The following is a 23,435-nucleotide window of genomic DNA, read 5'->3' on the forward strand; positions in this document are numbered from 1 at the left end:
AGGAGCATTTCCATTGCCTCTGCATGGCTCTCAACATGGCTAGCAGCTAATGGGGCTAACAACAAACAACAGCAACACTGCTGACAGAGCTAACACTGACTATGTTTACATGCACACTAATATTCCACGATTATTCCGAATTTGATACGGGTCATGTTAACAGCATATTCCGATAGGATATTTTGAATTAGGCTTTATTCCGAATGGAGCATTTTCTTATTAAGACATGTGGGATGAACCGATATTATTCAGGTTTTAGGAGCATTCTTTGGACATGTACATGTATACAGCACATTCAGAATATGCATCTCGCATGGCCGAACAAGTCCTCCCGCGGTGGAAAACTCTGAAAAAAAAATATTTTGACGCAAAGAAGCAAAATGGCACAAGCGGCTCCTGCCGTTCCTTTTTTCCATATTCTGACGTGATAAACGACATATTAGGGCATCGACCCGTCAAACACAGCCGAGAATGGCGTCGACGTGGGATTCACCACCGGCCCCGGTGATGAGGAGCTCCTGAAAACGGACCAGATGATGATGATGATGATAAGAAAAGGGGAAAAAGACAACTATGTAGCCATCTGACTTGTTTAGGGTTGTTTGTAGGACAGCTTGACATACGTCATGGGGATGTTTTACATTCATCGGAATATGCACGGCTGCTACAGACAGCGTCTGCCGTTCATATTTAATTGGGGGATGTTATCTCTTCTACTATGATTAAGATTTGTCTGATTGGTGAATATATAAAATAGAATAGAGCATTAATGAGGGAGACTCTATTGGTTGTCCTCCTCACACGTCACCCGTTAGTGCAACCTGTAACGCCACACACTATCACATATGAGTCATACTAAGTGATAAGATCAGCCTGCATACCCAGCCTGTGGCAAGGTGAACAGTAAGGCATCTGAACTTAAAGTGGGATTTTTCAGTTGGAGGACAGAAACGGACCCTTTGTCTCCTTCCTGGTCTCCTAATGAATTGGTTTTAGCCTGTTTTGGAGCAAATTATCCTCCCCTCTCCTCCTAATTTTCCAATTTGCTGTGTCATTTATACCTAATTGAGGACCGCACTGGGCTGTATTACTCTCACAAATAGGGTGATATAGTTTATTGAAGGTCTGCTTTATACAGAGGGGGCTGGTAAACCAAACATCAATTGTAGACCATACAGAAGATGGGGATTTTTCCCGGAGGCAGGGGAGCATTGCAAAGAGGCTTTAATTATTTCTCAAAGGCAATCCCGGCCATTGCTCCTACGCTCATTTTATGGTCACTTTCCTTTTCTGTCTTTGATGGAGGTAATGAATGGGCTGAGAATTCACTTTATTTTATCCCTGCTCTGTCGCCCTTCCTGATATTTGCATCTCATATTCCTCTAACCAAATAAGAAAAGCTTGTTTTCAACCTGGCCAGGCCAGGTCCAGCATAGGAATGAATGACAGCACAAAGCTCAGGTTGGTGCTTCCACTATTAGTGCTTTCCACATTAAAACCCTCTGCATGCAGGCTTTGGTTCGCCCTGTAAGGAAAGTAAGTTTGTGTCCTTGACTCTCAAACTGTTCATGGACAGAAAATGGCTAACAAAAGAAGTTATATGTATTTACAAAATCAGAAACGCTGTTTGTTGGTACGCACAGAGGAAGGGACAGATAATACATCTAAATCTCCAGTCTCAATGTCCAATTAGATTTAGGAAAACAATAAACAAAAGTGTTTTCTTAAACTCCTAAAAACTGACGGTTTAACTGCTTTCAGTGTTTACACTTCAACCACAATGTCAACTGTTGTCACCTCTTACATACAGTACCGACCAACACATTTACAGCGCAAACACACCAAAGCCGGGTTTCCACCAAAAGTTCCCAGGACTTTTAGTCCCTGGAACTACTTTTTAAAAGGAACTAAAAGGTTCCTTCAGCCCAGTGTTGTCTGCTTTTCCACCGCGGTCTAAAGACCTGCGAGTGTGTGTTCAGCAACAGTCATCCCTTCAAACTCCAGACCTGAAGGTTATGGTACTTTAAGAAAGTACTATCCCCCTGAGCAGGACCTTTTTGGGGTCTAAAAAGGCCTCAGAAAATGTCCCCAGAACTTGGACCTTGGTGCCTGTGGGCAACATTTCAACTCCTTTAGGTGCTCCAACTTAAACGGTCACTCGCATACAGTGATTCATATTCAAAGAATTACTATATTTTAACCCTTTCGTAGTGTTTGTGTCTGCAGCATAAGCAGCCAAGAGCCTTTTCTTTTGGGTCATTTTTCCCATGAATACACTCCCATTCCGCACCGCACCATCTGCACAAACCTGACAATCACACAAATCAAGAAAGTACTTTCATGGATCACAGAATAGGTTTAATGTCTCCAACTTCTTTTAGGTACCCGGAGTAAACAAACGCTGCCACGTCTCTCACGGACAAATGCCTGAATTCCAGAGCCACCAAGTAAAAAGTTTGTCTCCGTGCAATCAGCAAATGGCATTAACCTCCTGCCTCTCCTCAGAGTAGCCCGTTATTTTCAGGGCTTCATTTCCAATTTTTTTTTGGCAGCAGATGTTCCCCTCCATCCCGCCCATCGTCAGGGGTGCCTGAGCGACAGAGGGGCCGCCCATCAAAACGCCATCAGGACCCTGCTGGCCACCAGACGAACACATGCCCAGAATGCATCATGTGGGGGCCGTTCAGTCCCATTTAACTCTTCCTCCCGTCTGCCACTTCACTTCACCGTCAGCTCGTGTCCTCCTCACTCTCCGTCACCGAAGCAGACAGAACAAAGCATTCGGTGACATTTTTTTGGGGTTCGCGCTGACAAACCAACTTAGCAAAATATGAGTCTCGACCCCCGGCTGGCTCGGTATGAACTGAGTGAGAGACAGCGGCAGACGGAGGTGTGGGCACAGGAATAAATCGATTAGTGGGGCACTTGACGGATGGGATTTATAGGAGGCCTCGACGCACCGGAGAATTAATTTCGCTAGAAGAACATGCCTCTGCCAGGTTCATTCGTCTTAGCGGCAAATTTGGCACTTTCCCCAGGTCTGGGGGCTCAATTAACCAGCAGCTCCAGCAGTTTGGGGAGGAGAACAGCTTTGTTGAGAAATACACCACATTCATGTGTCAGACACATGTGTTAATGATAACAGATTTTGGGAATACAAAATGAGGATGAGGTTAGGTGGTGAACGGGTGGGGTCAGGGGCTGAAAGATGGGATTGGTGGGGGTTGGGGCTTACTGTGGAACAAGGGCACAAAAGGACAGGTAAAAAGCTCCATAGAACGGTTTAAAGCAGTACTGATTGATTTTAGGGCTGTCAAAGTCGTTTAATGCCACTAATTTCTTTCACGCATCTTGTGATTTTTAGGTTGTAGCGGGCTCAGTTTTAAAGCTGAATAAAGCTACTGGTATCATATGAAAGTAGAAAACCTGAGGAATCCATTGGTACCATGTCATACTAGCTTGATGAGAAGGAGGCTAAATAACACTCAATTTTGGTGAGGAAAAACTGGCATGGCCATTTTCAAAGGGGTCCCCTGACCTCTGACCTCAAGATATGTGACTATCGCTCATTTTCTCTAGACTGCTTTAAACCACTGCACAGAGTGGACGCTAATACAGAGTTGCTCGTGCAAGTGTCGACTCTGTACTGTGTGTCTCTCCCTTCCACTATCTCGGGTTCCAGTCCCTCATCCTGAACATCTCAGCGGATGATTTATGTAGCAGTGTTGCTCTGTGACCTCAAAATCCGCCCCATCCATACCGCACCTGTCACTGCGCCACTGCCTGCGTGCTTACTGAAAACCAAGCCATCCGTGCAAAATGGCAATTTTCCACCCACCTAGAGAATGAAAAAAAAAAAAAGGATCCAATCCATTCAGAGGCAAAAGTAGGAAAATTCTATGATATGTAGAGCAGGTGCGCGAGGGCTCGGTGCTCCGCTAACGAGGGAGCTGAACTGCACGCACCGCTGACCGCAACATCTGTCGTTTGCAGGGATGCAGAGTTTGGTTTTTACCTCTGCAACACAGTTTGCACGGCGAGAGACAGCCGATGATGAAGCGCTTTAAGATGGATACAGATGGGGCCCCGTTTCAGCTGGGGGGGCGCAGAGTTCCCATGCTGTGGCGTGGTAGCATATGATGCACGACAATCCGACGGGAATAGCAAAGAGTTCTACTCGTCTGGGCCCAAGGTGAGGCCCGGTCTGACCCCGGTTCATCCCAGGTGGAAACCCTAACGAGCCCATCAGGCCTAACGAAGCTTAACAAGCTTCTAATTGGCAGCGTTATGATGTCCCCGAAGGTCAGAGTGCAGGTTTCTGTGCCAGCATGCGGGCCAGGCTGCCACTTCCTGCCAACAGCGTGTCACGTGACCCACTAAAGCCCCCCTGTGTAAACAAAGTCGTGAAAGGGCAAGAGGAACTTCTTACATAAGCAAAAGCAAGAGTTTGTTAAGCTATTGAGGGAAATAACACCCCAAAACAAAGTGGACTGTTCTGGTAGCAACACTGTAAAGCCACTTTATCAACCTGTCTGCCACCATGAGATAAACAAAGCTCTAAATATGTAATGATGTACATCTAAGTATTCAAATACCAAAACTACGATCTTGATCAGTGTTTGAGCTTCTTAAAGTGAATATCAAGATTGTGAGTGTTATTTTTCTTGATCATAAGCAGGAGAAATAAGTATTGAAACAAATTGTACTTCAATTGTTGGTGTTGTGACCACAGCTTTTAATACTGAGGACAGGTTACAATTGAAGAAAGAAGAAGCTGCTCTGACTACGCCTGACAAACAAACTTCTATGGTGAAATGCTGCCACCTAGTGGTCAACAAGCAAAGGTACAGCTTGGTAGAGATAGATTTGTCTAACTAACCCTGTCCAGTAAATTCTACCAAAACATAATCATGCTAAAATCCAAAAAAACAGGACACCATAAAGCTTTGAAATAAAGATAAAATGTCTTAAAAGTAATGTACAGTGTTCAACAGATGGTTGGGTCACTCCACTGATCTGCACAGGGTTGTAAGTCGATTCTGTCGAGGGAAAAAAAAAACAACCATGAGAATAAAAGCAAATATTTCACACCTAATGCTGCAATAAATCGTGTAGCAAAACAGATCCACGTGATGCTGCAGAAGTGATTAATATACCTGCAGCAGCCGAATGCTCGACAGAGCGGTTTCATCCAGCAGAGACAGGTCCACTGAGTCCAACTGACTGGCCAAAAGCTGAATGCTCTACAGCAACAAATTACAAGACATTTAATTAGTGAATTAGCCGGCTTGTCAGAAGTCATATAATAAATAAAACACAGTGGTCTTATCTAACATAAATACAGGCCTAACACATACTTGAAGTTCCTCAGTATTATCAAGAGTATTATCAAATGTTGCAGTACTAAAGACTTAAAATTACAAGCAAACAAACTGTTCTATTTCAAAGACAAAAATCTGAATATAAAACATAAAAAGGTATAATGATTTTGCTTGTGTTCAGGATGTTTCTGGGCTTCAGCAAAGTGGGGGTGTAACCGCCAATAACAGCACGCAGGGTGTGCAGCCTGTTCAGGTCGTTAAATACCGCCGCTTTGTCACGCCCCCTCGGCTTCTGATATGGAGGCACAAGTCCTTTAGCTCTGCCAGATACAAAGCAGCTGTATTTGATGGATGAGAACGGGTTGTGTGTTTTTATGTGGAAGTGCTCCAGTGTTCGCTCGTTGAGCCGAGGAGGAGGGCCCAACTTTGAATGCTGTGTGTTTTACAAACAGCAACCGACAAATGTCACATGTATACCTTTAATTCCATTCATGGTTCAAACAATTTATTTCATAAATGAAACATCGTCCTGTAGCATCCAGAAGTCTGAGCCCACTCACCTCTCCGTTGCCGATGGGGACGTTGATGACAACGTCCTCATTTCCTGCTGCAATGGGAGAGCCGTTGACTGAAATGCTATAAACCCTCTCTTTGTGGCGGGGAATCCTCACAGCGGGGGTCTTGGGGAGCCTGAGGAAATAAATCTTGAACGGTGAGTATTATGAACCCCTCACTGTGTGTAATGTCTCCGACTTAAAAAAAGATCCAAGAGAGTAAAAATTGCAATAGTTGCTCCATTACAGCAGCATTTCCATTTTAGTGAGAAAGCTATGAGAACACGTCTCTAGTGCCTGCATAATGTAGAACATATAAAGATGACAAATCTACTTGCAGATCAGATCTATAAAAGCAAAGTGCTTTAAGTATCATCCTGAGAATTGATGCAATAGTTTGGGCGTTTATTTGCCCATTGTGTTTTCATAAAATCACAATCAGTACAACAATAAAGAGCAATAACTATAGAAGAATTTCTGCCTCAATGTTAAATACTGAGTATAGCACATAAAAAGCGCACACACAACTAGATAAACACGCACTTGCTTAAATTTAAGAGACAATTCCCCATGCTGCTCTCAGGTTTTTATCACTTCATTTCGGTGGAGACGTTTAACTCCAATGATCAGACTACACCGAATTTTATTGATGCAAATAGCAAAATATGACATAAAGCTGCATCAATTTACAATGCATTAAACATCCTTTGTGACAGAAACAGGGAGAATAGCAGTTGTATTTGACAGAAAAACTGCTGTGGTGTAGCTGTAAGTAGAACGCCTGCTTACCTTGGGTCGAAGCGCGGGGTGACGAGGGGAGTGGGGCCCATCATCAAAGAAGTATCCAGCATACTCCTGGCAGGAGTGACCATTGGCTTCCTGTTCGATCTGAAACCAGACAGAGGCATGTTAGTATATGTAGCTACATTTCCACCACAGGAACTTTCCCCTGGAACTAAGAACCTTTTGAGAAACTCATTGCGTTTCGACTGCAGGGACCAAGGTCTAAATTAAGTTCCAGGGCCTTTTTACCCCCAAAAAGGCCGTGGTCGGGAGCGTAGTACTTTCTGAAAGTACAGGAACTTTCGGGGTGGAGTTTGCAGGGATGACCGTCACTGATTGGTGAAACACACACACAGCACTGCTGCTTCAACTGTACTGCTTCATTCATAAACAAGGAAGTAATCTAGTATCGATTTAGGACCATTTTAGTGAAAGGAGAGAGCATTTCTGTTAGTTTGATAACATTAAAAGTAAAGTTAGGCTCTGCTGCCGGCTTCCTGACACATTTAAAAAAGACAGAGAAAGATCGTGTAAGCAAGCTGAGAGGGCGAGCGGTACAAGAGAGAGACGTAGCACGGCGGTGCTGTGAATGAAAGAGAGAAAAGTTATTTTCTGATTGTTTCACGGCTGTTACGTTCTAAAGCACAAATAAATAACTATCAAACACTCAACAGATGATTTACTGTGGGGATAGACGCTATTAGTTTCATTTTCCTCCTCTGCATTTCATTACATCCAACGTGCATCAGTAAATATACTGTATGCAGCAGTCAATATCCTCGCATGAGACAAAAAAAAAAATTTCCAGCATGATTTTTAGATGAAACAGGCGAACACTCTGAACTGCAGGCTGCAGAGTGTGTTTACGGCTGTGACCACCAGCAGCCCTCGTCTCACGTCATGTTGTTTTTTCACACGTCAGCGGACTCATTTGTCGAATCTTCACAGGTCTTTAGACCGCGGTGGAAACACAGACAACAGCTGGCTGAAGGAACGTTTTAGTTCCTTGAAAAGTAGTTCCAGGGTCTAAAACTACCAGGAACTTTTGGTGGAAACCTGGCTTATGACATTATTGGGCTACTGAACTTGCGAATGGGGTAAAGAAGATAAAGAGTCTTACCGTCTGATGGAGGTGTTCTGCTTGCTGACTGTCAGCGCCTTTGCTCTCTTTGATGTAGTTGGAGGTTTCCTTGTTGCTTTCCCCTGAATTAGGAACAAGCCGTTAAACACCATAAAGTTGCGGCACACTAATGACATTCCATAGCAATCATCCGCTCCGTATATTTATGATCAATGATGCTCTCAAACACTCTGCTGTGTATTCTTCCTCTTATGCGTTGCTTGAGTGAAAAAAGCAGCCATTACCTTCCTAGTTGTGCTCGGGGTGTTTTCATCATCTGAAGTGGATTTGGCTCCACCTTTTTTCTTTGATGCTGCAGGTTGGAGACAAAAACAACGGGATGAAATACACTCCAAACGCTTATTCATTTTCCAAACCAAATAGATTCTTGACTGGGTACTTTGTTGATGGACAGGTTTCATTTAGAAACACTTAAAATGAAAGACACAAAAAGTGTTTTTAACATACTTTTCTTGACTGATTTCAGAAGGACTGCGTGGTCTTCAGCCACAACGCTTTCAACAATAGCAGCTTCCTCTTCTCTCTGCAAACAGACAAGACGTGAATCAAGAACTGAATAAGTGTTTAATAGAGTACAGGGTGTGCCTGCACAAGCTTTAAACTTGTATCATGATTCACAGAGTGTCACATGATATGAGATAATGAGGAAGATAAACAACTCACCTTTATATTATCCACAGCTGGTGACTTTGGTTTCTCAGACACTACAGAGAGGGGCGCAAATGCTTTTCATTTAATAATGTTTAAAAGGATAAAACAATATAACTGTTTCTCATTTTACACAATATAGACCATTGCTGATCATCTGTTTTACAATTATAACATGTTTCAGGAGTCAAAAATACCAGATACAGAATGCTGAAGGAGCCTCTGTTGTGGCACCATTGCAGTATTTCTTAAAACAACATTTATAGAATTGTGATTTTGGGTTTCATAAGACTGATCTGAGTGTTTGTGTCAACTCACTGAAATGTTCCAACCAGCCCATTTGCCTGACGGCTTTGGGGAGCTTAATCAGTGCCATGTTGTAGCTGTTGTCAACATCTTTCAGCAGCTGGTTGATCTTCTCTTTCATTTGTCCAACTCGGGTCTTCACTGTGAAAACAGAACAAGAGTTTCAGTCATTTATAAAAAAAAGTTGTAGCCCTGAAAAGTGTAGCTATTTCACTAACACAAAAATAATTATTGCACAAGTATGAAGTATTTACTGTTTGACAGAGTTTAGAGTTCTTAAATTGTTGCATTTGCATATGTGTATGTATGTATAACAATATATCATTCAATATTCATCCGATGTCCATATCTCCTTTAAAATCTGTCAGGCTCTGTAATAATATAACATGATGAAAGGGGTCATTCTGATATGGTCCTGAGGACAGTCTACCTAGCAACAGTCTGCAGGACAGAAAATAATGCACTATACTAATTTTTAACAGTCTCTTCTGCACTATATTCACTTTTTTTTAATAGTCCTGTATCACAGCTGTTACCCTGCACTATATTAACAGTTTTCTTCATCTCCTTGTATTTTTACATCCAGTATATTACTTACTTTTTACAAACATGTTTTTGCACTATGGAACTGTGATGCTGGAAACTTGAATTTCCTTTGGGATCAATAAAGTTACTATCTATCTATCTATCTACCTATCTATAGCAAGCCTGCCTGGCACTGGTTGGCAATGTGAATTTCTAATTAAGTCAAAATAAAACAAGCTATTTTTATATAGCACATTTCACAATGGACTGCTTTACAAAGTGCCATGTATACTGAAGAATTAATGAATGAATGACTTTATTTCGAACATAAAAATAAATAAAAACAGATAAGAAAATAATAACAAGAGTAATAGTGTCTGAAAAGGAGTAGGTAGAAGTAAAACTTAAATTCCCCTACCCCTTTCTCACTTCTCCTCTATTAACTCATACATCATAGAATGATAATATTATATAATATAATATAATATAATATATAAGCAATCCCAGATTTATTTACATCCCAAATTAAATATATGAACAGCATCCCAAGAAGAAACTTGCAGAGTTAAATATATTCACCTTCGCTGTCGAAGTCCTCCAGAAAGGCTTCCAGCTTGGCTGTTTTGGGGTTGTTCTTCCGTTGTTTGGTGGTCCTTTTCCTGGGAGCCATGTCTTCTACATGGAGAGAGAGATAGATAGATAGATAGATAGATACATTTACCCAGACGCTTGCAGACAACACGAAACAGTGATATCACCAGGTTAAAACAAGGGACGGCCGACATGCTGCTGGTAAACATGCTAACAGTTAAAGCTAACAGTTAAAGCTACCGTCAGTTGGTCTGCTAGTTGATAAGTTTCCTAGCTTACTTCACAATTTAACTGTTTCTTTCACACGGAAAAACATTTAATAAAACACTATAAGTAATTTGTTTGGTTGTAGACATGTTTTATAAACTATAACTTACCTGGTTAGGTGTTTTTCTTCGTAGGTAACTCTTCTTCTTCTTCTTCACAAAGCCGTTTTCAAATGTCGGCGCGGGGGAGGGGCCAGACGTGACGTCAGCCAATCAGAACCCGTGTTTGCTTTCGCGTCACGAAGAATTGTTCTCGGCCAATCAGAGCACTAAACGTCACGTGTTTACATCTGGAGGAAGGAAATTGTCTTCTTCTTCTTCTTGGGTGTTTATTGGCGGTTGGCAAACCAGCTTACTGCCACCTACTGGGCTGGAGTGTGGAGCAGGAGATGGGCAGGAACAAATAAATAAATATATAAAATTAAATTAAAATTAAAATTAAAATTAAAATTAAAATATTATGAATAATAATAATATTAATAATAAATAACTAAAATAAAATAATAATAATACTAATAATAATTAAATTATCTCCATTATTCCTGTTGCCCTTAAAGGGACTATTTGTAACTTTCAGAAATGCTTGTTAACAGCGACACCTGTGGCCGTGAAATCAACGAAAGTCAGCGTCGGGCTCGCGCCTGCTCGCTCTAAATATACCTGAACGAGCATCGCTCAAAACAGTGAGGCGACACACGTCAGCTAAAACCACAATATCACTCTATATTTCAGCTGCTTGGCAGTAATGTTAGCTGACCAGACGAAAGTCTCTCCATGAACATGATTTAGATCTGATCTTAGTGTTGGCTTTTACTGCCTCAGCGCAGGCTGATGCAGCGGGGCTCTGCAGCGTGTCTCCCTGCTCTCTCCGCCCGCAGCCGGAGAGAGCAGAGGAGACACCGGCACCCGGTCGGTAACGAGACGATAACGTTACTAGCTGAGGAGCTCCGTCACTTCACAAGACACGGGAAACCTCTGTTGGTCTGGAGGAGCTGCAGCAGTTATTTCTGCAAAAACGTCCACTGTACATTCACTAGATATTCTCAGAGCTAAACTAACTCTTCTGCAGTGTGTAGTGTGCGCGCATGCACGTGAGGTGGAGCAGGCAATGTGCTTGCCTTCACTGAGTGAAGCGATTTCCACCGGGTTTTCTTTCGGTTTTCTTTAAATACATCCATGATTTCAACCATTGGTGCTCGAGCTGGAAGGACGGTATCAGTGTCTCTCCATCATAATCAGAAAAAGTCGTCATCCTATCAAAGCTTCAAAATGCGATAGGTCACAATGGAGACGTTGATTGTGACTCCTGACACTAATGTGTATGTCAAGTTGTATATGTATTTAATGTTGTGTACCTGTTTATATTTATTACATACTCTGATGGTTAAATTAAAATTCATAGAGGGTGATTATTATTTTTTATTTTTTTATTTGGGAGAGTGAAAAGTGAGCGTAGCTGCAGAAACAGCCTCATACATTTCTACACATTTCATTCCATTAACCTACAAAACCCAATAGAAGAGCTGAGCAGCAGAAGGTCAAATCCTCCTTTCATATGAGAACACATGGTGAAAGCAGAATAAAGCCCCACGTGTCTCCCCATCCCCCTCCACAGGTGGAAAGAACATCATTCTATTTTCACTTTCGTTTTCAACCTCAGTGAGTCAGGTTTACCCGGTTCTAAGTCACGTTGATGCTCAGCTTAAATCCCCATTGGCTCAGATGGAGGTTGATGTCAGCGTCCCTTCTCATCTCTTACTCATTTCCGCCCTGGTGCTCGAGCCGGAAGGACAGTATCAGAGTCTGCAGAATCAGAAAAGGTCGTCATCCTATCAAAGCTTCAACATGCGATATTTCACAATGGAGACGTTGCTTGTGACTCTCCTGACAATAAGCCTTCAAGGTGCGGTAGCAGTAACTCACTCTCTGAGGTATTTCTACACTACGTCTACTGGAGTCCCAAACTTCCCAGAGTTTGTGGTTGTCGGGTTGGTTGATGAAGTTGAGATGCTTCACTATGACAGTAACACCAGGAGAGCAGAATCCAAACAAGACTGGATGAGCAAAGCCACAGAAGAGGATCCTCAGTACTGGGAGGCAGAGACTGATAGCTGTGTGGACGACCAGCAGGTCTTCAAAGACAACATGGAAGTTGTAAAGCAGCGCTTCAACCAAACTGGAGGTCTCCACATTTACCAGTTGATGTACGGCTGTGAATGGGATGATGAGACTGATGAGGTTAGAGGTTTTCTTCAGTATGGTTATGATGGAGAAGACTTAATATCATTTGACCTGAAGACAGAGACGTGCGTCGCTCCAAAACAACAGGCTGTCCTCAGCAAACACAAGTGGGATAATAGCAGAGCTTTGATAGCAGGGAGAAAACACTACCTCACCCAGATTTGTCCCGAGTGGCTGAAGAATTATCTGAACTACGGGAGGAGCTCTCTGCAGAGAACAGAGCTTCCCTCGGTGTCTCTCTTCCAGAAGACTCCCTCCTCTCGAGTCAGCTGCCACGCTACAGGTTTCTACCCTGACAGAGCCATGATGTTCTGGAGGAAAGACGGAGAGGAGATTCATGAGGACGTGGACCTCGGAGAGATCCTCCCCAACCACGATGGAACCTTCCAGATGAGCATTGACCTGACACTTTCAACAGTCACACCTGAAGACTGGAGGAGGTACGACTGTGTGTTTCGGCTCTCTGGTGTGAAGGACGACATCGTCACCAGACTGGAAAAAATCAAAAGCAACAGAGAGAAGCCCACTGACGTGACCGTCCCCATCATCGCTGCAGTGGTCGTCCTCATCGCTGTGATTGGATTCGTCATTTATAAAAAGAACGCCAAACGCCCTGCATCTCCTGTAAACAACCCTGAGGTCTCGGAGGGACTGAATCCAGATACTAACTGATGAACACCCCAGCCTGCACACAGTTTTCTGGATACATTTTGCACTGGATCAAGTAGCAGTGCCGCCACATTCTCCTCCGTAAACTGGGAATTCATTGGTTATTCTTCATTCATATCATAAACTGGTGGAATCAGGGTTGGGAATTTATTTGTAGATGCTCATTGATTGGAATACAAAGAAAACTAATTAGAAAAAAAATACAAATATTATCAAACATAAATGGTGACATTAAATTATTTGGATCATTTAGTTAGTTAATTAAAAAAGAAGTGGCATTTCCTCTGATAAAATATTAGTTTAAATGTTGGTAAATCAAATGAGGATGATTATTTTTTGGAGGGAAGTAAAACAATGATGGCATCACAGAACTCTTCATTTCTGGTTAGTGGTAACACCAATGTAAATTTACATCTAAAGACACAATAGAAATATTTCTATGATAGACACACACACATCCACGTAGACTCCTAGGGTCTGTCAATATGATGATGTATACCTTGAGATAACAGATATTTGTCAACCAGTAGAGTTTCCTTTACTGTTTATACTGAGGAAGTCATCATCCAGTAACATGCTGTGAAGGCTGGCCGTAGGTGTCAGTGTACTGGTTGTCTATGTGTGTTACTGCTGGTGATAAACTGTACTCCACCTCTCTCCCAGTGTGTGGAGAGATTGTGTAAATAGTTTGTTTGAATATTTCTTTAAAAAACTGATACATTTTGAAGATCTTGTTTTTATAATAATTTATGTCTTTGAGGTTGTGGGATGTTTGAAGCTTCTCAGCACACTGATAGAAATGTCCTTGTAAATATTTTCTGCTAGTGTTTTTGGGACAAGAGACGATAACTCTCTTAGTTTTATAAACATAAAGAGATTGAACAGCGATGCTCAAAATCACGTCTTGTGTTGAATGAAGTTGCTATGCTATTTCACTCCTTTTGTACTGTTTTGTTTTTTCAATAAAATATATATTAAAAAAAAACACCCATTAATGCTCTTTTAATTGAAATGGGGGAAACCACATTGGAGTTGAGGAGCCGCATGTGGCTCCGGAGATGCAGGTTGTTGACCCCTGGATTAGACCATGGTGCAGCTGAATGTAGGAATATGTATTTGATTTATCTCTTTTATTTGATTGATTTATTTTTTTGCATTTTATTTGTATACTAGGATTTTGTAGATATTATTTTTAAATGTATTCATTTAGTTTTTTTTTAATTTATTTATTTATTTATTTTTTATATTGATATTGTTTTGCATATAGGAGTTTGATTTGTGGACCAAAATGTGACAATGTTCATATAAAAAAAATCAATAAAATACTAACTATATATATAAAAAAAAAAATACTCAGCACGGAGAACAGCGAAACAACAACAAAGGCTGTAAGGCAAGGCAAGTTTATTTATATAGCACATTTCATACACAAAGGCAATTCAAAGTGCTTTACATATATAAAAGCAAGATAAAAGAGCACAAAGTGCATAAGATAAAAACGAATAAAAGAATATAAAAGTATAAGTTAAGAGAAAAAAATTAAAAGGATAATAAAAACAATCAAATGTAAAGGACTATCTTCTTCACCCAGGACTCTACATGAGGATTTAATCCATCCAATAGTGATCTACCAGTGACCTCTGGAGGGCAGCAACACTCCTCTGCTGCGTCTAGTCTGCAGCAAACTACAAAAGAAGAAGAAGAAACATGGTAGAAATGTGATGCTATTAGCAGCTAACATTACAGGCTCACAGAACCCCTATTAAAGCAGTGCATTACTCCAAAACAGATGTTTTATTTGTTGCACACGCGGCTTTGATTTTGTCCTGAGATGTCCAAACCTGCTGCTCTCGTTTCACTTCATCAGGCTCTGAGGAAAAGCTTCCAGAGTGTTGAGAACAACCAGAGAGTGTGGAGGAGTGTGTTGTTGGACTGCAGTCCTCTGATGGTGTCTCTGGGGAACCTGTCGGAGCAGTCCAGAGCTCTTTCTAATGTCCACATCTCCAACACTCCTCTCAGAGACTTCCCTGATCTGGAGGAGAGGCTGAGATTCAAGCTCCTACAAGCCACCGACACAGTGCTGGGACAACTCAACGACAAGATGTGAGTGACACTAAATAGAAGTGCAACACAAGTAAAGAGTGTTAAGACTGCTAGTGATGATGATGCACAGAGATCCACACACGTGTTTGCTTAATAATCACTCGTTGTGACAGCAGCAGCCATGCAGCAGGGCCAGCTCAATCTGTTAGAGGGGTCCTGGGCAGATAGGAGCTATGGGCCTCTAGCGACCCCCCTATAACAGGGGTCTGCAACCTAACTGTTTTTTGTTTTCATTTTTATTTATCATTGTTGTAGGACTATGGTGCGACGGTACGACGGAGTATTAGGGCCACATTGAGGGGAAAAAATAAATCTGAGATTTTGAGAATAATTTAGTAATTTTACGAGAATAAAGTCAAAGATTTAAGAGAAAAGAAGTCGTAGTATTATGAGAATAAAGTCATAATATTATAAAATCTTTTTTTTTATTCTCGTAATATTACAACTTTTTTTCCTCGTAAAGTTATGACTTTATTGTCGTAATATTACGTCTTTTCTTGTTAAGTTATGACTTTATTCTCGTAGTATAACATTTTTTTTCTCGTAAAGTTCTGACTTTATTGTCGTAATATTACGACTTTTTTTCCTCGTAAAGTTCTGACTTTATTCTCGTAATATTACAACTTTTTTTCTTGTTAGGTTATGACTTTATTCTCGTAGTATAGCATTTTTTTTCTCGTAAGGTTATGACTTTATTCTCGTAATATTACGACTTTCTTTCTCATAATATTTTGGATTTATTCTGGAAATCTCAGATTTTGTTCCCCTCAATGTGGCCCTAATACTCCGTAGTACATTTGCACTTTGGCCCTCACTGCATTAGACTTATATACTATATACTTAGACTATAAACTGTGTTACTTTCATCAAAATGCTCAAATGTTTTGCGGCTCCAGACAGATTTTTTTTTTTTGTGCCTAAAATGGCTCTTTTGATAGTAAAGGTTGCTGACCCCTGCTGAGAGAGAGAAAGAGAGAAGGTGTACTTGTCTGTGACTTGTGTATTTATCTTGTTGCCTTTTATTACCATGCCATGTGGAGGTACCGGTCACATGACTGCTATTGCAACTTCATTATATTCTGCGCAGAGCCCAAGAACAAAACTCATGTGTCAGTTTTCTTGTGATGATTTGATACGACATTTATTTAGGAATATGCTCCACATCATCTAAAATAATAAAGGGTTTAAAGGTAGATTTTTGATTTTGACATATGGCTCTTATACTATCCATGCACCCCTCTTTCCCTCAGGTCTTCTCTGCAGTCCGTCAGAGATTCCATCAGTAACCAGGTCTCTGCAGTCGTCCAGCTTTACGAGCAGAACGCAGACAGTCTGGATCTGCCGACTGTAACCGAGCGCTCGGCCACCGCCCCGTCAGTCTCCGACATGCTGGAGTGGCTGCAGGATGCCGAGCGTCACTACCGACAACAGTATCCTTTCTGTTCATGTTAGCGTTGGCTTTGCATTACGTTTTGGGGTCTCTTTTTTTTTTTGGTTCTCCTCAACTCATGTGTTCAGATTTCTGAGGAGGAAGACTCTGCTGCAGACTCTGAGGGCAGAAGATCTCTCCCTTTTAGAATCAGCTCCCAAAAGATGGAAATCTTTGGAGTCTCCCAGTGCAGAAAACCACATCACAGGTATATGATGTGGACATTTTCAATGTTGTAATGTTGCTGTGTTCATCACCTACCGTAGCAAAGCCATTTTAATTTGGTCTAATGTCAGTTTATAGAACTTGAGACCAACGCTCAGCCAAATCTATGGTGGTTGTTTCATTCATTCAGCTGTCAGTGTTACTGTAGTAGTGAGGTGCTAAAGATGTTGTAGGTGAACTGATTACTTCTGTCTTCTTTCAGATACACTTTGCAAAGTGTCCTTCTTTACGGAGTCCCAATGAAGACAGTCAAAAGTGACATTTATTGGAACTCTGACCAGCAAATCTGACTGATGAAGAGGCTAGAAGAAGAGAAGAGCAAACATACACACATGTGTAGATGGACCTTATTCCTGTGGACCTTAAGGAAAGGACTGGATTTTTATTTTTTTATATAAATGTCATTAGACATGCTCTATAGGATGGGAAGTGTGTGCATATACCAGACTTTATATGGTAAGTGAAGATGAAGAGGAAGTTTCCACAAAAAAAGGACCCTGTGGCGTCATTTCATACTTAAAGGGGACATATCATGAAAAATAAAGACAGTTGCAGATCATAGTTGGTGAAGCACGCTTTAACAAACTTGTTTTATTTCACACTTTTCGATGTAGGCACACTCAGTCAAGGCTTTACGTGACAAATCGAGAGGTAATGACACTGTCAGAGAATAACTGCTTAAGAGATCACTGCAAATCTTCACAACACCAGCCATCATTAAAGCCATCATAACTGTCATAACTTGATCTGACGATATAGGCAATGGGCTTTCTTCAGGCACTACTGGAAATCACAGTGCAGTAAAAAGTCAAATTTCAAACACACGTGTGAAAGTACTGAAGACACGTTTTAACACATTACAAAGAGATATACAAAATATATATCTTGAATATATTAATAAATATATATATTTAAATTTATTGACTTAAAACTTGAGACGGAAAATTTAGGAAAGAAGCAAAGTCAACTCTTGAACTTCATCCCTCTCCACCTGCTAGTGTTCCTTCCTCCTCTTCCTATACATACTCCTTTAATGGTACACTATTAGACGTGATGGGTTTTGGTGGATCTGGTGCTGAAGCGGGTGAATTAGCAAAGCTCCGGCCTATGTAGCCCCTGCGGTACCTGCCGCTCCTCTCCATGAGAGGGCAGGTGCTGCTCAGCACGGCTCCACTGATCATGAGAATGACGGCAGACGCCCAGCCCAGATAAATAGCCTGACCCAGCTCTCTTTTGTGCATCAGTGGCACGTTGGGGTTGTAGAAATCCTGGACGACGGTGTTGGCGGTCCAGGAGACGGGAATCAGCACGCACAGGCCGGTCAGGATGAAGAGAACGCCGCCCGCCAGCGCGATGCCCGCCTTGGCTCGCCGGTCGTCGCCGGCGCAGGTGGTGCACTTCATGCCGCAGCAGGACACGGTGCAGGAGAGCCAGCCCATGAAGATGGCCAGGCACATGAGGGCGCGGGCCGCCTGGATGTCCGGAGGCAACGCCAACATGGAGTCGTACGTCTTACATTGCATGTGGCCGGTGGTCTGGTAGATGCAGTTCATCCAGATGCCCTCCCACTTGATCTCCGATGTTAGGATATTGCTGCCGATGAAGGCCGAGACCTTCCACTGAGGCAGGGCCGTGACGGCGATCGCCATGATCCAGCCGGTCACCGCACAGGTGAAGCTGATCAGCTGCATGCCGGTGTTCACCATGACGACAATACCTTTTTTAGGCCAACCTCTGAGGGTTCCCCTTTATCTACTACAGTTCTTTTGTTTGTTATCCTTCTTTGTGGTCTTCGAAGTCTACTCCTTTTGTCTACTTCCTGTCTGGCTTCCTACGGTCTTTGCCCCAACGCCACTTTGTCAGCAGCCATTTCCTTCTCTTTTCCTCTTCCTCTTCAACATCTGCTCACCGCTTTTCACTTCCACGTGTCGTCAACTCACAAGCGTTACCCAGAAATAATCACTCGCTTCCTCTCCACGGTCGTCCACCTATTCCAAAGGATCAGAGGCACTTTCCCCTGCTATTCATTCCTCAGTTTGAGTCAATGCATTATTGACCAGCCGATGGCTGTGCAGCTACCTGTGGCGGGATCGATCGGCCTTGTGGATGAAATGGATCCCAGCCAAGCTTTCTTTTTTTTTATTGTCTGTCTTTGCCTTCAGCTCTGGTTCAAATCCAGGAGGCCAATTGTTGAGCTGCAGTGTACTTCAGTGTCACACTCGTGGTATGGTGTAGCCTTACCTCAGATGGATCAGCCTGATATAACCTGATACTTGGATTCTGATGCTGCTGTGCGTGTATCCTGTCACAGCAGGGTTGAAAAGGGTGATGCTTGATTACACAGAATAGAAATCGGCGTAGCTTTTTACCTCTTCGTCGACAGAAATCCAACGTTTAGTCCTCATGGAATAAACGAAAACAAACACCCTCAAACAGCTGTTTCAGAGTCAATCAAAAGAGGTTATTCCAGCCACTTATTTGAGTAGGATTTTCCTAAGAATCCACATCAAATTTGCAGGAGACTGGCTGTTAAAGCTGTGTCTCTAATTTAAAAAAAGAAGCACAGGTTTCCAGAGGAAAACAGACAGCAGAACTCATCATCAGACGCTGCTGCTGCCAGTTGAAGTGTCTCCTTGTGGACAATAAACGGCGCTGAGGTCCAAGCCTTGACGAGGCCACTTCAGCTGCTGCTCGGCTTCACCCCACCCCCAGCTGCTTCCTTTGGTAGCAACGCAGCCCAAATGGGTCAGTCTGGGTCCAAACAAGGGTATAAATAACAAATCAAGGCCGTGTGGTAGGACTTCTGGATAAGTAGAGCATCTGTTCACTTCCTCCCATCTTCAGCACCGTCATTGACGGTCAAACCTGCGAGAGCAACACTGACTGAACCCCAGCGATGCAGGAGGGAGGAAGGGAAAGGGCAAAAAGAGGGTGAGACAACAAAAGGAGGGAGGGAGGGAGGGATGGCCGAGGATGGAGCGTCGTCCGTAGGTGGATCAGTTGACACAAAGACAACACGGTGGGGGCCTCTACAATGAGGATTACACCACTTTGTGTTGCTTCGTAGCACGCAAACTCACATGTATTTTAAAGGAGCATTCACAAAAATGAGCTTTCACTTGCTCCTTTTTGTCTGCGATGAAAGAGAGAAGCTGCTTCACAAAAGGGGGGTATAGGGAACAACGACTGGTTGAAATGCTGAAAAGACACAGGAGAAATACACAGGTAAAAAAAACAGTGTTTTACGATTGTGTCATCTGGACAAAGGAGATAACAAAACCCTGAATTCTGACACTTAAAGCAGCAGTGGGTAGAAGTGGAGCAAATATAATTAAAACAGTCCCTATATCCTGACAGTAGTGCATGAGACAGGTAATCTGAAAAAAAGCATGTGCCTCTGGTGTCCTCCGGTGCTCTTAATAGCATCTGCAAGATTTCACAGACCGGAGGAAAACAACCAATCAGAGCCGAGCTGGAGCCTTGCCGTCTCTGAGTAGCTGTCAATCACTCGCGATCTCCGATCGAACGGTCAAACTAGGCAGCGCTGATCAAATATTAATCAATATTCTGTTACTGTGATGTCTATTTCTCACATAAAATATTTTCAGAAACATCTCGTGTTGTACTGTTTAGCTGTAAAATGAGAAAAGTGGAGATCAGTTGAGGAAATACCAAGCACCGCCCACCAGCCGGGGCAAACTTTCTCATTTTACAGTTAAACAGTACACTACAAGAGGTTTCTGAAAACATCTGAGGAGAGAAATAGGCATTACAGTAACAGAATATTGATTCATATTTGATCAGCGCTGCCTAGTTTTGACCGTTTGATCGGAGATCACGAGTGATTGACAGCTGCCTCCGTTGAATGAACAGCCAATAGGAACGCTCTCTTTCTGAAATGACCTGTGATTGGCCAAAGTTTAGATTTTTTTTAAATCCTGAAAACAGAGCCTACCATCCCTTTAACCCAATATTGATTTTATTTTTGGTTTAATCTTAATTGTTTCGTGTCATTTCAATTGAATTTTGCAAAACTGTGGCTGAAACATTAACAGACTTAAGATGACAGGTCTACATCTGGTGATTTATTATCAATATATTGTTAAAGGGGAACACCAACTAAATTAAGAATTCCAATATGTTATTTCCATTGCCTAGTAAAGTTCAATCAATATGTGTGAACATGAGCTACTCTCTCTCTTAAAGCCAGAAACCAGAGAAGTAAGTCTCAAACTTGTGATGTCATCAAGTATCAATGAATGGGAGACTGATTTTGATTGGTTCTTCTTTTTATATACCCAAATTAGCTTTATTCTATTGTAGTGTTTGCAGAAAATGTTCTATATACTCAGATCATTCCCCTGGGTGCTCTCAGTGTCATCTATAATATCTTTCCATATTCATTGTTTATGAAGCATCTCCACACTTTATACTTGATGACATCACACGTTTGAGTTTTAGCAATCTAGTTTTTCGAATTTGGGAGAGAGTTGTTCATGTTTACTAATATTTTCTGGACTGTCTTAGACCATAGGAATAACATGAATGAATTTTGAAAATGGCCATAGTGCCCCTTTAAATAGGTGTAAAAAAAAGGACCCTGGTTGTAGCAGAAGGATCTGACAGCACCTCTTTGTCTTCATATTCTGAAATGTCCCTTCCACCCCAAGAGCGCTCCCGCTCCATCTGCATTACACTGAAACCTTGGTGTGCGAATGTGCCGATGAATTAAATATCGTGGCATCAAGATCTGAGGTTCAGGTTTCCTTTCTTCTGTAGCCTCCGCTCTCCTAGGTAACGGTGGTCATGACAACCAGCCAGGACACAGGAAACGGGAGACTAGAGGAGATGATACACAAAAGGGAGGCAGAGGAAGGTGACACATACCAATGATGGCTATCCAGGCTGAAAGAATAAACAGACAGATGTAGGTGTGTGCAGTGAAAGCGTGCAGCCTTATCTTCATTATAATAGAGGGATATCACCAACATGGGTAATACCTTTAGGTTTGTTCTTGTTTAATGACATTGTTACACACAAAATATTGAATGTATTGGAAATTCCTTGAATTCCTTTGTTCCAGAGAGCTCATACACGCTGACTGCGTGACCTCTTTTACCTGAGGCACCAGGAGGGGAGGGAGGTGCACAGCAGCCACAGCATTGTATCCAAAGCTACAGGGGAAACAATTTAGTGAGAAATCATCTTTTAAATTATGTATGTGTAATTTAATAACACACATTTATGGACTAATGCAAGATAAAATACTAGTTTTTTTTTATTTAATGTTTAATGCAGTCGGCTTTTTGAGTAAGTTCAGCCACCAAATGTTCCCACCATCAGTATAAATAATATTGATTAATAAAATTAAGTTTAAACATGAGAGCTGTCAATCAAATGCTCATGTTTAGTTTTACAGTAAATATGTGTTGAATTATTTTTGTGTGTTCTTTTAACCTTATTTGAACCACTGCTTCTCTTACAATGACATCCTGTATTAAAGGAATACCTCACGCCTTAATCAGTTTCTCCCCATGTTACCTTGAATTCTGGAAGAAAACTCTTTCTCGCATGCCTCCACGGTTAACGGAGAATAAAAAACAGAAAATCCTCAATGAATTGAAGCAAATGGGGGCCACGTTTACAGCAAAACTATATCAAAACATCAGTTTACAGACTCTCACACAACTCGTGCAGTATAATCCAAGTCTCATCATTCTCTGTTCGGCGTGGAGGCATGCAAGAAAAACTGTTTTCTTCCTGAAGTATTCCTTTAAGAAGGGAAAGCACACAAATCTTCTTCTTACAATTTTTCAGCCCGTAACATCTGTTTAAGTGTGGACTGCTGGTGATGATCTAATAAAGAGACATCACCACGTTACGGAAGAAAAGGCAGGACTTGAAGCGAGGTGTTTCAGGCAGTTCAGGAGCAGAGTTTCTGTGGGGGAGAGTATTTTTGTGCTTTGTAACTTTGCAGACCTTTAACATGCACAAAAACACTATATAACACACTAAAGGAAAGGGGGAAAGCACAAAAGCATAATAGGTCCTCTTCACAGAACACAAGAAGAGCCAAGTCCTTCCTTTGTTTTGCCCGTGTACCTGCCAGGATGTTAAATGGTGCCACAACAAAAGTACATTATTTACAGTTCAAGCTGCTGCACTGGTTAACAGCTACATTCATACATTTGTTCAGCATTTCACATATCTAGGTTAGGCCACGGGCTCCAGTATATGAGTATATAGCAGTATCCTAGTAAAGCCCATAGGTCCTCAGGCACATACACTGTCTCAAGAGTAAAGACAGATATAAGTTCTTAGCTGTTCTTGACATGGGCTCACTTAAACAGGAAGTTCAGTATGACTACATCAACACCGGTTAACATGGAAAGAACACAGGTCTGTTCTAAGATGGCCATCAAGGTGAGGAAATGGATAGAAGAGTAAAACATTAATGATCCAAGTAATCATGTGATCCCATTCACCGTCCTTGGTAAAGAATGCCATCTAGTGACTAAATACATGCACACGGAGACCTTGGTGTTAACATGGCCAACTACTAGCTCTATAAGGATTTACTGGTTTTCAATAACATCATGCCATCTGTCATCAATGACGAGAACACACCAGCTA

At 41.9% G+C, this 23,435-nt stretch overlaps 4 protein-coding genes across 4 annotated transcripts; 2 read left to right on the forward strand and 2 right to left on the reverse strand.

The window, feature by feature from the left end:
• Positions 1-4,700: 4,700 nt before the first annotated feature.
• On the reverse strand, positions 4,701-10,390 carry cdca8 (cell division cycle associated 8). Its single transcript, XM_074614375.1, has 11 exons — positions 10,247-10,390; positions 9,858-9,953; positions 8,766-8,894; positions 8,463-8,503; positions 8,247-8,322; positions 8,024-8,091; positions 7,779-7,861; positions 6,665-6,763; positions 5,882-6,011; positions 5,157-5,243; positions 4,701-5,039 (listed from the first exon to the last, which is right to left on the reverse strand). Exons 2-11 carry the CDS (start codon positions 9,946-9,948, stop codon positions 5,004-5,006), a joined length of 840 nt encoding a protein of 279 aa, XP_074470476.1. The 5' UTR covers positions 9,949-9,953; positions 10,247-10,390; the 3' UTR covers positions 4,701-5,003.
• Positions 10,391-11,889: 1,499 nt separating this feature from the next.
• On the forward strand, positions 11,890-13,301 carry LOC141754932 (class I histocompatibility antigen, F10 alpha chain-like). Its single transcript, XM_074614374.1, has one exon. It carries the CDS (start codon positions 11,981-11,983, stop codon positions 13,046-13,048), a length of 1,068 nt encoding a protein of 355 aa, XP_074470475.1. The 5' UTR covers positions 11,890-11,980; the 3' UTR covers positions 13,049-13,301.
• A 1,406-nt stretch (positions 13,302-14,707) lies between these two features.
• airim (AFG2 interacting ribosome maturation factor) lies at positions 14,708-17,387 on the forward strand. Its single transcript, XM_074614378.1, has 4 exons — positions 14,708-15,148; positions 16,399-16,578; positions 16,667-16,785; positions 17,005-17,387. Exons 1-4 carry the CDS (start codon positions 14,877-14,879, stop codon positions 17,043-17,045), a joined length of 612 nt encoding a protein of 203 aa, XP_074470479.1. The 5' UTR covers positions 14,708-14,876; the 3' UTR covers positions 17,046-17,387.
• A 305-nt stretch (positions 17,388-17,692) lies between these two features.
• Positions 17,693-19,257, reverse strand: cldn35 (claudin 35). Its single transcript, XM_074614377.1, has one exon. It carries the CDS (start codon positions 18,506-18,508, stop codon positions 17,819-17,821), a length of 690 nt encoding a protein of 229 aa, XP_074470478.1. The 5' UTR covers positions 18,509-19,257; the 3' UTR covers positions 17,693-17,818.
• Between the last annotated feature and the right edge of the window lie 4,178 nt (positions 19,258-23,435).

This window comes from Sebastes fasciatus, chromosome 17, assembly GCF_043250625.1.
Source record: "Sebastes fasciatus isolate fSebFas1 chromosome 17, fSebFas1.pri, whole genome shotgun sequence".
Taxonomy (NCBI): domain Eukaryota; kingdom Metazoa; phylum Chordata; class Actinopteri; order Perciformes; family Sebastidae; genus Sebastes; species Sebastes fasciatus.

Coding starts and splice junctions, on each gene's coding strand:
- cdca8 (XM_074614375.1), bottom strand. CDS start 9,948: ATGGCTCCCAGGAAAAGGACCACCAAACAACGGAAGAACAACCCCAAA. Junction 7,862..8,023: donor CCCCGAGCACAACTAGGAAG/GTAATGGCTGCT, acceptor TTCCTAATTCAG/GGGAAAGCAACAAGGAAACC. Junction 6,764..7,778: donor CAGAACACCTCCATCAGACG/GTAAGACTCTTT, acceptor GTCTGGTTTCAG/ATCGAACAGGAAGCCAATGG.
- LOC141754932 (XM_074614374.1), top strand. CDS start 11,981: ATGCGATATTTCACAATGGAGACGTTGCTTGTGACTCTCCTGACAATA.
- airim (XM_074614378.1), top strand. CDS start 14,877: ATGTCCAAACCTGCTGCTCTCGTTTCACTTCATCAGGCTCTGAGGAAA. Junction 15,149..16,398: donor GGACAACTCAACGACAAGAT/GTGAGTGACACT, acceptor TCTTTCCCTCAG/GTCTTCTCTGCAGTCCGTCA. Junction 16,579..16,666: donor GAGCGTCACTACCGACAACA/GTATCCTTTCTG, acceptor TCATGTGTTCAG/ATTTCTGAGGAGGAAGACTC.
- cldn35 (XM_074614377.1), bottom strand. CDS start 18,508: ATGGTGAACACCGGCATGCAGCTGATCAGCTTCACCTGTGCGGTGACC.